The 15,518-nt window shown below is 41.7% G+C and overlaps 1 protein-coding gene across 3 annotated transcripts in view; it reads left to right on the forward strand.

The window, feature by feature from the left end:
- Nucleotides 1–15,518, forward strand: part of RASSF3 (Ras association domain family member 3) — a 54,091-nt gene that overhangs the window by 33,008 nt on the left and 5,565 nt on the right. For all 3 annotated transcript variants that reach the window (XM_061467835.1, XM_061467836.1, XM_061467837.1), the window contains exon 2: nucleotides 14,989–15,096. In XM_061467835.1, coding sequence (XP_061323819.1) covers nucleotides 14,989–15,096 — 108 coding nt within the window. The remainder of the gene's footprint in view (nucleotides 1–14,988; nucleotides 15,097–15,518) is intronic.

Genomic DNA, 15,518 nt, shown 5'->3' on the forward strand with positions numbered 1-15,518 from the left:
GGAGGTGTGGTGGCATCTCAAGCTGTACACCCCACAGCATTATCTTTTCTTAGGATCACTTGCATCCTTTGTAGTTTGCTTGTTTAGACTGCTTTTCTGAAATGCTGATTTTATAATACTACAGCCAGCTGTGGCTGGTTTCTTCCTTCTTTGCATCATATGAACCATTTGATTAAAAGCATGTAGTAAGCTCCCTTTAAGTCCCCATGTTTCCACGCTTTGATGTTGCCACATTATTTTTCCTTTCTATAAAACTCTTTGCTCTGTGTGTGCATACATGGGCATAGGTGTGTGTCACCTTGGTATGCTTATAGAGCCTATGTAACTATACTGATTTTTCATTACGATTTACTAACTAATTAATGAATGACTGCATGAATAACTCATTTTATTAGGGCTTACTAATGAATGGTCTTAATAATCAAGGACAAAACTCTGCCATCTTGAGAGAACTTTCTTAGGCTCAGGCATGCCTTGTAGTTTATGTGCAAAGGTGGCATGGTTTACTATGCTACTGTAACTTTTGGCATTCATAATACAAGTCAGTGAAATGGAAAGAATTTGGATGCTAAATGGATTCCTTTTAAAAAATAGAAAACTGAATACTTTTTCTGCCCTGTGTTCCTCTCCCCCTTCCCTGCACCATGCAACTAGCCATTAGGTAAGTCTTTTACATGAACCTGTGATGTTTGCTGATCTGGAGTTTTTATAGTCAGGTTACACAAAGGAACTACTGATAGAAAGTCAGTTGAATTTCAGTGTTCTGAATAAATTGCCAGTGCAGGTTTGGAACATAAGAAAAAAATGCTTTTTAATTCATTGTATGTTTGGTTGAGGTGTAAAGCTGAGGTCCTTTCATGCACAGCGAGTCTGCAGTTAGAGAGGCCTTGTTAGTGGACCCTTTGTTATATGTGTTCAAGTGGAAGAGTGGATGTGAACTGACTGTTCCATTTACAGAATCACAGAATGGTTGGCGTTGGAAGGTTGGAGATCATCTAGTCCAAGCCCTCTGCTAAAGCAGATTCACCTAGAGCAAACTGCACAGGACCCACTTCCAGACTCCACAGCCTCTCTGGGCAGCCTATTCCACTGTTGCCACCCTCAAAGGAGTTTTTCCTCATATTCCAGTGGAACTTCCTGTGTTTCAGTTTGTGCATGTTGCCCCTTATCCTGTCACTAGGCATCACTGTAAAGAGTCTGACCCTATCCTCTTGACACCATCACTTAAGATATTTGTATGCATTTGATAAGATCCTCCCTAAGTCATCTCTTTTCCATGCTAAAGAAGCTGAGCTTTCTTAGCCTTTCCTTATAAGAGAGATGCTCTAGATCCCTAATCATCTTTGTAGCCCTCCAGTGAATCCTATTCAGTAGTTCCTTGTCTTTCTTGAACCAGGGAGCCTAGAATTGGACAAAGAATAGTCCAGACATGAGCAGAGTAGAGGGGTAGGATGACCTCCCTTGACCTTCTGGCCACACTGTTCCTGATGCACACGAGGACTTCCAGGTCCTCTTCCGCAGAGATGTTTTCCAGCAGGTCGACCCCTAACCTGCACAGATACTCGATGTTATTCCTCCCTAGGTACTGGACCCTACACTTGCCTTTGAATTTCATTAGGTTGTTCACCCAACTCACCAGCCAGTCCAAGTCTCACTGAATGGCAGCACAACCTTCTGGTGTATAAGCCACTCTTCCCAGCTTTGTACCGTCAGCAAACTTGGTGAGAGTGCGCTCTGTGCCTTCATCCAGCTCATTGATGAGTAAGTTGAGCAAGACTGGACCCAGAGCTGTCCCTGGGGTAACACTGTTACTTACAGGCCTCTGAGGTTGGTAAGCTTTCATGGTAAGATAAGTAAATGTTACAATTCAGTAACTTTAGAAGTCTAAGTTTGTAGGTGTAGGTAAATGCTGTTTCAGTTGGGTGATTTTTGTTTTTTCGTTTTCCATTTTGATCCCCTGTCAGAAGGAGTTGATAGCAGGTTGTTTGCTTTATTTTGCCCTCTGAAAATGTGAATTAAACATCAAGATTCTTCGTATTTTCTGTTAAAGTTCAGGAGTCATTAACAAAAGTATTTAAGGGACTCTTATTAAAAGGCAATTATTTTGTGGTTTTGCTTTGCAGAATTTGATGGTTGAGGAAACTTTGATTCTGTTGTTTTCACCTCCTCCCATACTTGTTCATAAGGTGACCTGGTCTTTTTAATGTGTCCTGTCTTCTGAGAGTGTTTTTTCAGAGGGTGTGGTGGGCACTAATTTTCCCTGTTCTCTTTAACAAGAGTGGGGGTATTTAATGAAAAATTCTAGTGGGCTCTCTTCTCCTTCCACCTGAAATGCGTATCAGCTCTAACAGATCTCATACCTTCATGAGCTTCATAATTATATTTCCTGAAGCCGACGTTGGGCATAAGGAAAGGTGGAGTAGCAGCAGCGTTTCCTTGTGCCTGTAACATCCTGCCTGTAAAAGCAGGGAAATAGCTGTTTGGAAAGAAAAAGGAATGACTTTTAAACTTTGTTGTAAAATCAACACGTTCTCCCATTTGCTGCTTAAGAACAAAGCATGTAATCTTTTCCCCCCTTCTCTGGTTTCCTGATGGCCACTCTCCAGCATGGCAAAATAACTTGTATTTGGAGTCGGGCCATAATATTGGGTTGTAAGCAAGCAAGCCCCGTTCTCCAGTGCAGCCTAATTGCTGTTCTCCTGACCTTTCCTCAGAAGAAAAGTTGGTTAATGAATATCCCACTGGAAAAGCTGGATAAACAATGTTCTAAAGTCTTCCGTTCACACCTCCCTTGAAAGCCTACCCGTTATGACCTCCTACTTCATTCTCCTCTCTACTGCATCCCACCGGCATTGATCTAAATAGCACCGGTATCACCCCACTCGTATTGATATCGTTAAAAAACATGATGTCTGATTGCAACAATTGCCATGTAATTCTGAAGTGACTCCTTACTACAGAGTTGTCTGCCATGAGAAGGAAACTGTGAGTTGATCAGGAGGGAGCAGCATGCTTATGTCATCCCTGGAGATGTTAGTGGTGTAAACTGTGCGGTTATACACGGTACCAGGCTAGCACAGTGTTCGGGTAAGCTGAGACCTGTGTGGTGAAGTGTTTAGTGCGTTGTAGTTCTCTTATGCTGCAGAGTTGTTTAATGGTTGTTTATATAAGCCGTGGCCTTACTTTTTTAACCTGTACACAAATAAAACAAGCCCCCAATTTCCTCTGCTAGTTCTTATATTTTCAATTTGTTTATCCTGTACTTTTTCAGTTGCAAAAAGAAAAAATTCTGTGTTCATCCTAATTAATAAAGGAGCTTCCTGGGTTTGTAGAAGGTGTTTGTAGCCTAGTGGTGTGTCTCTTACTAGATGAGGACTTTGACAGCCGACGCTGGTTTCTGAGGCAGCAGTAGCATCTAGCAGAGAATAAGGCATACAGCTAAAAGCAGTAATCTCTTAAATTGTCCCAGCATGGATATCTACATCTTGAGGCATCTGGATTAATTTGTGAGAAATAAATGTGTGTGTTCTGGAAAACAAATTCATACAGAAACTAGGCAGCAAGTGTATTTTTGCAAAAAGGGTTGAGTGAGATAAATTGGTGGCAGTTTCAATTTTTGTAATGGTAGTAGCATATTTTCACTTTCTTTTTAGAGAACATATGAGCTCTGAAGAAATTTGTCCTTTTGTCTGTCCCACACTGCTCACAGCTGAAGTGCTTGGTAGCTTCTTTAAATGTATGCATGAATAATAAAAACAGGGTGTAGAAATCCAGGGGATTTAAAACCTCTCAGAAGGCAAGTTGTCATTACCATGCTGATGACTTTATTCAAGGCATGATATTGCTGAATCAGTTGGTGAGGTTCCTCACAATGCAGAGATCTGAAGGTTGAGTACCACCATACCAAGGTTGAGCTTGAGGTCACTAGGATGTGTATAAGCTGGATCCAAGACCCGTTCAAACCTGTTGTCTCTTTATTTGCCTTCTTACTGGCACAACAAGAAGTCTGAGCTCTGAAGCTTTAGTAAGTTCAAACTGCAACTCCAGTAAAACTGAACAAAGGTGTAAAAGAAAGAAGTAAAAAAAAATCCTGTTTGCTGCAGCCTTGAGATAGTTCATTAAAGGGTTCTGGCATTTATTTTTCAGCATTTGACCTCTTAAGGCTGGGGACACAAGAGAGAAGTAAAATCTTATCATTACGGTCAGTGAAAGTTTACGCTGTGGTGTCCCTGCCCATGGCCAGGGGGGTTGGAACTAGATGATCTTGAGGTTCTTTCCAACCCTGACTATTCTGTGATTCTATGGTGGTGGTGCTGAGATGGTCACTCAGTTTGGTCCCTCTCCTTTTTTCTTTCCTGAAATGATGAACTGAATTTTTGCCAGATTGGATCTGGCAGTAGTAGGCAAAGGTGATGGCTGTAGTTTGCTGCTTCAGAAATGTGTTTGGGATACCACCCTACTTTTTAATAAAACATGCTAATGTAAAGACTGTACAGTAGGGTGCAGTCATTAGTGTGTTGGCTGTTAATGAAATGTGGCAAGTGACAGAAACTTTCTGGAGTGTAAAAGAAGAATGAAATCCTTCATGCAGGCTAGACTGCAGGGGTTCCTCCTTTTGCCTGCACTGTGTGAAACATCTAATTCAAATACCTCAATGCCCTTGGAGGCAGGTGCCTTTTATAATATTTCTGTAGGAGTTGTGTAAAATGTTAATTACACAAAGTGCAGTGAGAGAGGCTGTGTTGGGGTAGAAATACTTCGTACAAGTTTATTTCATGAAAACCTAGCTTGCCCTGTTGAAGGAGACCTGCATTCACTGCAAACTTCATTAGGCTTTACATAGCTGTTGCCATTTGATGTGCGTGTATGTAAAGCAGCAGTGACAGAAGTTGCCTGTAAATGCTTATGGCAGTTTTATTGTGATCATATTCAACATGTTAAGATGATACTTCAGATTCTTTGGCTTAGAGGATGTGTACTTTTTATTAAAGATACCAATGACTACTTACAACTTTTACCCCTGTAAGGTTATTGTTATGGGCTTTTGAGGTCTTAAAAATGCCGATTTTATTTGAAAAATAGATGGTTGTACTTCAGGGTTTTTAATAATTTTTTTTAATATAATTTTGTGGGGTTTTGAATGCATCTGTGGTAAAGGAGGGTGCTTTTCCTTCAGAAGAGTTTCAAATACAAGATCAGTGGCAGGTTGACCAAGAGAGAGACAGTAGCAGTAACTTTTTGAGTTTTTTAGGGAACTGTATCTTCCTCAAACAAGGAACTTCTCCCCATAAGCAGTATTTGCTTAAAGAAGACCGTGCATCTTTTTGAGCAACACTGTTTTCATTGCAGTGTTCATGATAAGGGAGGAACTGTCAGGAATGTGCTATACCTGAAGAGCCCAGTGCATTATGTGGTGTTTCCTAGATGAGAACTGTTACTGTGCAATTTTTAAGAAGTCTGTTTTTTCCCTTTTTCTTTCAAGTAAAACAAATCCAAACAAAAATGACTTGGTTAGTGGGACCATGACGATTTGTGTCCAACACCAGCCCCGAAGCTGGGCCTGGTTAGGAAGTTGTTTGTTGCCTTTTCTCGATTCAGGCAGGCTTTGTCAGAAGGATTAAAAACCAATTTGGTGACACAATCTCTGAACTACCCAACCAAACAGGGAAAGGGAATGTTGCTCTTTAGATAAAATGGTGTTTGACGCACAGGGTGAAAGCTGGCACATCAGCCAACTTCTGCTGGGACAAGGCCCATGACTCAGCTTGCCTCAGACTTGGGAAGTGCTGGCAGTAACCACGAGGAGAAGGCTGCACACTTTGTCCTGCCACGACGCTGGCTCTTCCTGCACTGTGCTTCCCAAGGAAAGGCTGGTTGATTCCCAGTGCCACTTTTAATGTAAAATGCAGATAGCTGCGTTTGAAGACCTGGGGGGTTGTCGCTGCAGACATCCTCTTCCTGCCTCTTGTTAGGTGGAGAACACTGGAGTCTTGCATTGCAGGGTCACATGCAAATGCTGTGGTGGAATGACCCGTGGTCCTAATATTACTTAATTGTCTGATTGCTGTGTAATAGCTCAGGTTCCAGACCAAACTTAACTGTCTTTTCAAGATACCCTATGGAAACCTAATTAGTTTATCTTGTGTAAGCTTGTTTCCTAACTGTCTGCTAAAAGCTGCAGGTCACAAAGAGGCTGGTAATCCATTTTACTTCATTAAACCCCTTAACTAATTAAACAGCCAGCAGTCAAAACTCACGTGCTTTCTGGAGGGGAGACCTGAAGGAGTTTTTTGACTATTTGTGATGTTTCATACATCTAATTTTACTGAAATTTGCAAAATTGAAATAGCTGTGAAATGTTACTTCAACCATGTAATGTTTTGTTTCAATAATATGCCGGGGGGGGGGGGGAGAAGCACAAATCTGCATAAAACCTGCTGTGTCTTTGGGGACAGAATCTAAAGCCAAGCCTCTGATACTATTCTTGATACAGTTGGTTCTCACTTTAAACAGATGACTGGCTTTTTAAAACTGTGTTGTGTGCCAGTAGTTTAAAGTACAGCCATATAGGGTATGACAGGGTTTGTAACTAAGGGTTTTCAGAGGTGATGTCATGATAAGCTTGAGCACTGCTTCTTAAGCACTGTTTATGTCACCAAGAAACAGATTCCTTTTTCTAGCCTTCCTTTCACAGCACCTGAATAATAACTATGTTTATGTTGCCTCTGTTTGAAGGAAAATAATATGTTAAAAGGAATAAGGGGAAGTTAGAGTTCTTGTTTAGTTTCTCTGCTGCTTAAAAATATTCATCATACAAACAGCTGAGTGTTTACATCAGAGAGGTCAGACAGGAGCCATAATGCTATGCTTTGCTTTACCCTTTGTCATTTAGTGCTTTTGATAGTGTGCCAAGTGGTGTGTTGGTATTTGGAAAAAACTGCAAATAGTTTGAAAGTAACAAGTATTTACTTACTAACTGGAATGCCTGTACCTTGTAAAATCCTGCTACAGTTATAAGCTGCGGTAATTTCACAGGGATTTCTTTAAGCACATATGGAAGTGCCCTGGAAGAGAGACCCTGTTGCTTCATGGGCATCTTAGGTAAAGAGTTTTCATAGACTTGCAGTATACAAACAGATAAGCAAAGAGCATCTAAGCTTTGCACCTTTGTGGGGTCTGCACCCAGCTCCGATCACCACTTCTGTAGAAGGGCTTACTGCAGTTGCCCCTTGCTAAAATAATTGAGAGGATGGAGCAGCTGTCTTGGGAAAGACTAAGGAGCCCAGGGCTCCTCACTGTGGAGAATTAAAATGGGGTGTGATTATGGTTGTCAAACTCACAAAGGTGATGCACAGGCTGAATGTGAAACTCAGGCTTGCTAGGTCCTGCCATATTAGGATTAAGGGATACTCAGTGTATCTAGCAGAGCTCATCTTCTGTCTTAATGGGAGATCAGCTTAAAGCAAGTGGCACTTCTTCACACTGCAGACATGAATTTCTGGGACTTGCTGCTTCAGGAGGTGCAGAGACAGGCAGTATGGGCAGGTTCTAAAGGGTTTATGTGCCTGCATAGACGCCAGGTCCATAAATGGACACTGAACACTTGGAAGGGAGGTGCCCTCTGAATTCCTGCTACAACACTTGTGGATGCCAGCAGAGAGGCTGCAGAAAAGGCTCATGTGCTTGCTCGAAATAGCTTTTATTTTTGCTGCTGTTGGAGGCAGAACACAAGGGTGGATGCATCATACACCTGACCTGGGAAGGCACCGCTCCTCTTGCTGCCTCGGAAGGGCATGGTGCAGGCTGTTCCTCAAGCAAGTTAGGCTTACTCTGACTGTCAGGGTAATTACTTAACTCAGGTCAGCCAAACCCATTTAGAAAAATAGAATCCTTTTCTAAAGGAGAGCCTACTTCTTTGCCCTGTGTGCCACTGACAGGGGTGGGAACTGCATCATGCAGGGTGCACAAAGGGAATTCTACCTACATCCATCCTATCAGAAAAATTCCTCTGACCCAGAGAGCAACCTCACCCCAGTCAGGAGCACACAGAAATTTCAAGGTACAGCTCTGTAAGATGACAAAATGCCTGAATGCCAATACTTCTCCAGGCACCCTGCCCTCATTTAGTCTTCTCCATACCCTTCTGGTGTCTCAGACTGACTGTGGGTGGATGTGGCCACTAGCTCTACCTAGTGATTGTCAGGCTTTCAAATAAAGGAAGATCACATCTGGGTGTAGGCTTGCCTTGGGGTGAAAGGAGAAGCTGCTGGCAAGGCTGCTGTGCTCCCAGGAGAGTTAGGATGAGGGAGAAGCAAGATGTTTGTTTTGAAACAATTTAATTGCAGGGTTTCAATTTCTTTCTTTCCTGCAGGAGTGCTGGCAGGCTGTAGGAAATAGTGTTCTTGCTTGTAGAAGTAGCAACAACTGACGTCAGAAGTCTCTCTATTTTCCTTCCGGTGTTCTCTGCTGGGCTTTTTTGTTGTATGCTAGCACTGTTAGTTAAATCCTTTCTTTAATGCAAGCATGATAAGTAGAATGCATTAGTTGCAATTATTTTAACCAAACCTGTTTAATGTAGATTAGGCTGCATTTCTCATTTGTCAGAGACTCAGTGCTTTACTTCAGGAATTATTCCTGGCCACAATTTAGTAAGATCACAGTAAGATCAGGACATCTTGATTCATCTGACTGAATCAAGGTTCACTCTGTGAGATTAATATGAAATATGAGGGCAGGGAATAGAGACAGACATCGCTTAAAATTTTGCTTGAGCTCCCACAGGTCTTTGGTTCTTTTCTTGTTTTCATATTTCTTATGAACATATTTTAATATATTCCTGGGGTAGGCTAACATTTCATCCATTATATTTTCCTTTGTCTGTGAAGCCAAAATGTTAAGAGGAGCTTGGTTTCCCACTCCTTAAGAGATGCTAATTTCTAGATTGAACAGGAGATTGGATAGAAGAGAGAGACTTTCTGTTACCCTTCATAGAGGCCTTTCCCCACTTAGGGAACCCATGCATCTGTCTCAGAGCAAGGATCCTGGCTTCAGAGTTTTGTGTTTTTTCTTTCTTTATAGAACCTCTTCTCAGCCTCATCCCATGGCAGCTTGCTAGCTGTTGAGTTTAGCACTTTTCGTACTGCATGCAGGGCTAGGGTTTGGCAGTAACTATAAGCCTTGCAGTTTATTGAAGTCCCTGATGTGATGAGATTCTTTCTGGGCACCACAACTTGATTTGCAGTTAATTGTAATCTGTGCAGTTTTAATTGTCTTCCTTGAGGATTCCTGCTGAGCTAGTCTGTGGGGGGCTTTATACTGAACATAAATGTTACAAAGAGAGTGCTGTTTCTGTAAACATCTGCAATACAATAAATGAGATGTGCATGGAGGTGATAAAGAAAAAACATTTTCTACCCTTTTTGTTGAGGGGAAGCTCAACTGTGAAGAGGCATTGCATCATGAGCTCTAATGAAATACCAGCTATTCCCCTTGGGAAAATGAAAGCACTTGCCTCATTTCCCTCTCAGTGGCAGCTGTTGCTTAGGAATTTCATTTGAGACTGCTTTGGTTGACCTGAGGAATGGCTTTGATGCAAATGGCCACCAATTGTGTGTGCTGTAAGTGTGGGAAGGACAGCATCATTTTCATAGAAGTTAGTAGCTCAGAGCAGAAGCAGTGTTTTGGACCAAGATACATCATCTGTATGAATTCTCATGTATTCAGCTGTCTCCTTGAGATTAGTTTTCGTATTTCACATCTGTGCTGGGCTGAAGAAGTTGAAGATAACATGAGAAGCAGGGAGTGGAAGGAGACCAGGAGCTGTGATGAGCTCTGATGAACATGCTTAATTGGGGTGGGAAGAGGAAGGGCTGGTGACATGGCAGCCATTTCTGAGAGTGTCATTTGGCTGAGTGATGGAGGAGTCAAACTCAAGTTTGATTGGTTTTGGTGAAAATAACATTGAAATGTTTGTGCATTGTTTTATGGAGAAAATTCCTTTTTTGAACACTAGCACCCAGGAGTGCCACTGTTAAGCTCAGCAACATCTAAGTCATGGCTGACAGAAGACACAGCTGACTTCATTCTGCTGCTGTGACATATGCAAGGATCTGTGGTTAGGAAACTCATCACCAGGCCTACTTTTGCAGAAAGGCGGTTTCACAATTCCCAGCATATGAATTTTGTGAGGCATGCATGCTGGGCATTCTGTAGGGAGCTGGAGATTAATCGGCTGCCTCTGAATCGAATAGAGATGACTTGGCTGGCTGGAGCATGCCACCCTTCACGCCTAGCAGTGCTCTCTCCCCAGAGCTCTGCCGGGGGTTGCAGAGCACAACTGGGGGGCACAGGAAAGCCACAGTGGAAAAAGCAGCTTTTGACCTTTGGCTGAGTGAGCCACTAGGTGACACGGAGTGCTTCCTCTCTCACTAGGCTAGGCAGAGCAGTCACAAGAACCAATGATAGATGTACGGGGCTGTAACATCCAAGTCTCGCCTCTCAAATGCCCTTGCTCCTTTGTTTAGAGCAACTGAGGGCAATTGCTTTCCCCATAGTCCCACCCTGAGCAGGTCTGGCTTCAGCCACTTGGTGGCCATTTCAAGAGCAACAGGTTAGAAGCATATTGTGGAGATAATTACTCTGCTGTTATACTGGATGACTCAAGGCCTTCTACAGGTTTAGCTGTAGAAAAATTTACCTGCTGAGATAACAAAGTGGAATTTGACCTGCTCAACCTAAGCAGGGTTAGCAGAGGTCTTTTGTTTTTAGTGGGTTCTGGTACAAGGTAACAAGTACAGAAGGAAGTAAGAGAGCTGTGGGAAATGAGTTTGCCAAGTTTTTCTCCATCCACCTAAGCAGGCTGGTCAAAGAAGGCTTACTTATTGTAACTTAAAATGTGGCTAGGCAGAGGTGTATGGCAAAAGTTATGTGCCACTGTATACTGAGAGCAATTCAGCTTCAGGAAAGTTGGGGAAAAAAAGTATGCCATCAGCTTCTCTTTGCATGTTGCTTTAGTATAATTAGAAAAATTAAAATACATAGGTGCCTCAAGTATGTGTGTGCTACTTAATGATACTCACTGAGAGCAGCTGACCCCGTGAATCACAGTGGGCTGAGGCTCTCTTGTTCATAATAAACTTGGGAAGGTATTCCTTTGTTGGCTTTCTCCTGACAGCAGTCATGTGCGATTTACTGTCTCTGCAGTCTGTGTGACAGCAATGTGATTTTCTATAGGCACTGGTGTCTAGCTGGCGAGGAGTTTTTGTTTGCTTGGTTGAAGTAATGTGTGTGTGCAGTTTGAGTGTTTAGGGCTTTTGTTTGGGAGCAGGAGGGTATCTCCAGATCAGTTCGTTAAGATCTCAGGGTTAGTTTTTCAGCAGCACAGTCGTTTTTCCTTTCCTGTGACAGATCTTCCATTGTTCGCTGTCTGTGGCCTTCCTGGTCAGGGATGGTGGACTGGAGTGAAAATGATGATTGAAGTACACAAAGATTCTGTCTTTTCTTCAGTCCATTTCTTGAATGGAATTGGGTCTGTTCTTCAATGTTTTAATCCTTCAGTCCTTTTTTGTATTCCGTTCATAGTCTTGCATAATCTACATGCTGTTAAACTTAGTTGAGACAGATATTTGGTTGTTTAAAAAATGAACTATAGCTGCATTTGTTGGCAGTATGCTACAGAAGTCTATCTTGGCTTTTGCGTAAACAGGGCTCTATGTTTTCTATGTGCTTAATTAAACTGTGACAAAATTGCCCAGCCTCTAGAGCCAGTGCAAGAAGGTGGAAATTCCAGTGGTACGTTCACATAGGGAATCATGTCTAACTCAGTTGAGGGAATGACAGGTCCCCTGGTGATGCCCAGTGACCTACAGCTCTGTACCAGAGCCACCCCTGAGAAGACTGGCATTACTCTGAACACTAGTTGTTTCCCTGTCCCCTTCATCACTGGCCTGGTGGAGCTGCTACCAGGCTTATTGCCAACTTGTGTAGCCACCCCTTTCTCTCTCACTGTTGCCATCAGTTCCAGCACCCTTAAGCCTGCTCTTGCATGAACATTTGGCTCTATCAAGAGCCTTGTTAGCATTTGGCACTGTATTCTGCAACACATTACAGATCTGAATCCAGGGCATCACCAAAGAGTGAGTCTTATCAGAAATTAGCTTGCTTAGGTGCTGTGCTTGGGTTTTGCTTGTCATGCCTGGTTCCATGACAGTCCACAGGACTAGACTGATCTCATGGGTTGTGTCTGTTCTAACCTGACCAAGTTTCTATCACTTTGCTAGAAAAATATATTTTCTTCAGAGAACAGTAATGTGTATGAAAACTCTCCTATATGAAAACAGGAGAAAGTTATTTGCTCTTTGCCCTCTCACATGCATGCTCCCCACTCTCCTCCCCCCCCCCCCTCAGTTAAAGGCAATGAGTTCTTTCTGTCATCTACAGTTATTAAAAGTCCTTTTTGCAAAATAAAACCTCTTATGGTTCACAGAAGTTAATGTGAACTGCGTGGGTGTTCAGTTCTTTTGTTTTTTACCAAATGTTGAGGTTTGAATATAGAAAAGGTGGCAAGTGTTTTCTTCTTTTCTGGTTAGTGTTTTATCTTGATGATAATGAATGTTGTGGGTGAGTTAAGTAATCATAGTGACAGTAGGCTCCATGCCTAACATGTTAATCCTTTCTATTGCTGCACCGCTAATTATGTGGAGCCTCTGTGGAACAATTACTATTTGGACTAAGAATGCTCATATCCAAAGTATGAACGATGAGAGGTTCGTGCTTGAACAATCAGCAATGGAATTACGATAAATATTAAAACTGTGTCCATCATTGGAAGTTCAGTATCAGCAGTGTTAGTAGATTGGAGAGGTATGAGCGCCACAACATGCTTGTCTCTTGGAGAGCTGAGTCTTGGCTGGTATCCATGTGAAGGGGCTTGTCTGCAGCTACACAGACAAGGAACATATCAAGTTAAAGCTTGGATTCTTGAAATCAGTCATGTAGATGGCAAATGTTCTGTCAGACCTTGGTGGCCAGAGGCCTGCAGACTGTCCCATATCCCTTCAGTACCCACTGCTGAGATTGTCTTGGCCACCTCCCACAACATTATTTGAAGTCATCAGTTAGACTGACTACCATCTGACTGGCATTAGAGTGCCCATGTTTCCAGACTCTGACTATGGGTCATTGGTTCTGGTATTTTAAGCATGAAAACAGCAATAACATGTACTTAAATTTCAGAGGAAAAAGAAATAAACCTATCTGGATTTTTTTTTCTTTTTTCTATGTCTGCTTTGTTTTATAACTACTCATTTGCCCCTGAACAGAACACCACAAAGCTGTAAGAGCCTCTGTGGAGACAGAGTGAGCGGTTTAAAGGAAGCTGTATCTGTCATTATTATGATATTTTGGGGGAGAAGAAAAAAAAAATCCAGAAGGACAAGAATACTCAGTTTCTCTAGTGAGAATAGACTTGAATTCTGAAAACATTTAGTAATTGAGTATTTTGTAATAGACTAGGTGGAGTCTGGCAGCTGTGCAAGATGTTACACTATCTTAGAGTTGTGCTTGAGGAACTAATGGGAGGGTTGTTATTTTACTGGTGTTCCTTCTTGCCTCAGTTTCCTCATCTGTGAAATAAAGGTATGTTCTCTGTGTTACACAGGAAATCAGTATCTGAGCCTAGATCAGAATTCCACATTTCTGGCTTCCAGTTCTCAGTTCAGACCACACCCTTCTTTTTATAGTTATGGGGAAAAATGTCTGCTCCAGTGTGTCATTTAGTGAAATATCATATAGGAAAAGCAAGACTAAAAGCTAAGCCCAAGAGAGCTAAAACTAGCTGGTTTTAAATTAGGAGACAGAAAAAGTTCTGTGGATTGTTTCTGGCAAATGGAAACTTGCAGTTCCACACCAGGTGTGCTCATCTTTGGGGTTGTTTCTGGCAAACTTAAGCGCCTGCAAAGTGTTTCCTGAGTGGTGTTCAAAAGACTGTGACACAAGACTGGCCACTGAAGTCAGGGAAGTCCATTCTTAGGATAAGCTCCGCCGGGATGTGCTTGTGAGGACAGGTTGGAAAAACTGTTTCTTGACAGTTTGTCCATACAGTGAATCTATATTCCAGTGTTCAGATGTGTACCAAAAGCTTCAAGCTTCTTCAAAGCTTCTCCCTTTCAGAGTGAAGTCTTAAATCATTAAAGCTGAGAGCTGAAACTCTTTCATACTATATATGGCATTTATACTAGCGATAGAAACCAGGGTGTATTTATAACACTAGTTTGCTGCAGGAATACGGATTGGGAACAAATGTTTGTTTGGATAAAATCCAACCCCAGGGATGGGTTTTACTGCTGCATGTAAGATCTGTAGCAACCTCATAAAAGCAGCAGTTGAAAAATTGAATAGGGCCTTCCCTGTGGAAAACCCACAAATTTCATGTAACAAGATACAGCTAGAGGGTTACTCGTGATGGTTCAAGTAGTAGTTGGTGACCCTGTGCATATAACCTGCTGTCTGTCATGTTGGAATGAAGGGATGCTCTTATGTTGTTGGCATGTGTGGGGGTTGTTGGTGTTTCTTGTTAGTAGGTGCTGCTGTTTTGTTATATATTCTTCATTTGTTTAGGAATACCCATTTGTACCCTAAGTAGTATTTCCTGAAAATTGCAGCTGTATTCCTAACAAAATTGCATAGCATTGACAGGGGCAAATCAAGCCATGAATTAGATGTTTTATATACTGTTGATAAACATTTGGATGAAAACAGCAAAAAAGGGGCACAAGTGCCTTTGTGTGTGTTGATTTTACCATCTCCATTCAGTCCAAGTGTTCTTTCTGTTTGATTTGCCTAACATGTTAATCCTTTCTATTGCTGCACCGCTAATTACTGTATGTGGAGCCTCTGTGGAACAATTACTATTTGGACTAAGAATGCTCATATCCAAAGTATGAGCTGAGTTTTTTTTCCTAAAACTGCTATCTCTGTTGTCATTTGAAGGATGTTCAGAAGGAGAGAGAACCTCATGCTTATCTCAGTAAAGAAGAAGTTAAAGAGAAGATACAAAGCTACAATTCATCTGTCACTGATAAATTAAAGATGACCTTGGTAAGTTTTGAATAGGATTCCTGTAATTTTTAATAGGAGCAATTTAATTGGTAGTGAATCATTTTATTCTCGGCATCTTACACATGAAACTCTGGTTTAATGCCTTTGTAAAAGGCTCTTTCTTAGATCTGGTAATTAAATACCACATCTGGAATGTTTCTATCCATGTGGCTCTTTTACATGGATTGAAACAAACTGTAGTAGAAATAAATGTATATACCACTTGAAAGATGTTTAAGATAAACTTGGAGGGACACTAAGATGTAAATTTGTCAGATGAAAATCTTCCACTGGTAAACGTGAAGATATATTTGTCTTGTTTGTGTAGATAAATTTTTGTCAGGTATCTCTCTGATGAAGATGCTCAACCAATGAGAAAAGTTAACAAATTTAAGCATTTATTCTAGGAGACTTAATTGTCA

The sequence above is a fragment of the Pezoporus flaviventris genome, unplaced genomic scaffold (assembly GCF_033815535.1).
Source record: "Pezoporus flaviventris isolate CSIRO_AGI_PZ_B2104156 unplaced genomic scaffold, CSIRO_AGI_Pfla_v1 ptg000045l, whole genome shotgun sequence".
NCBI classification, from domain to species: domain Eukaryota; kingdom Metazoa; phylum Chordata; class Aves; order Psittaciformes; family Psittacidae; genus Pezoporus; species Pezoporus flaviventris.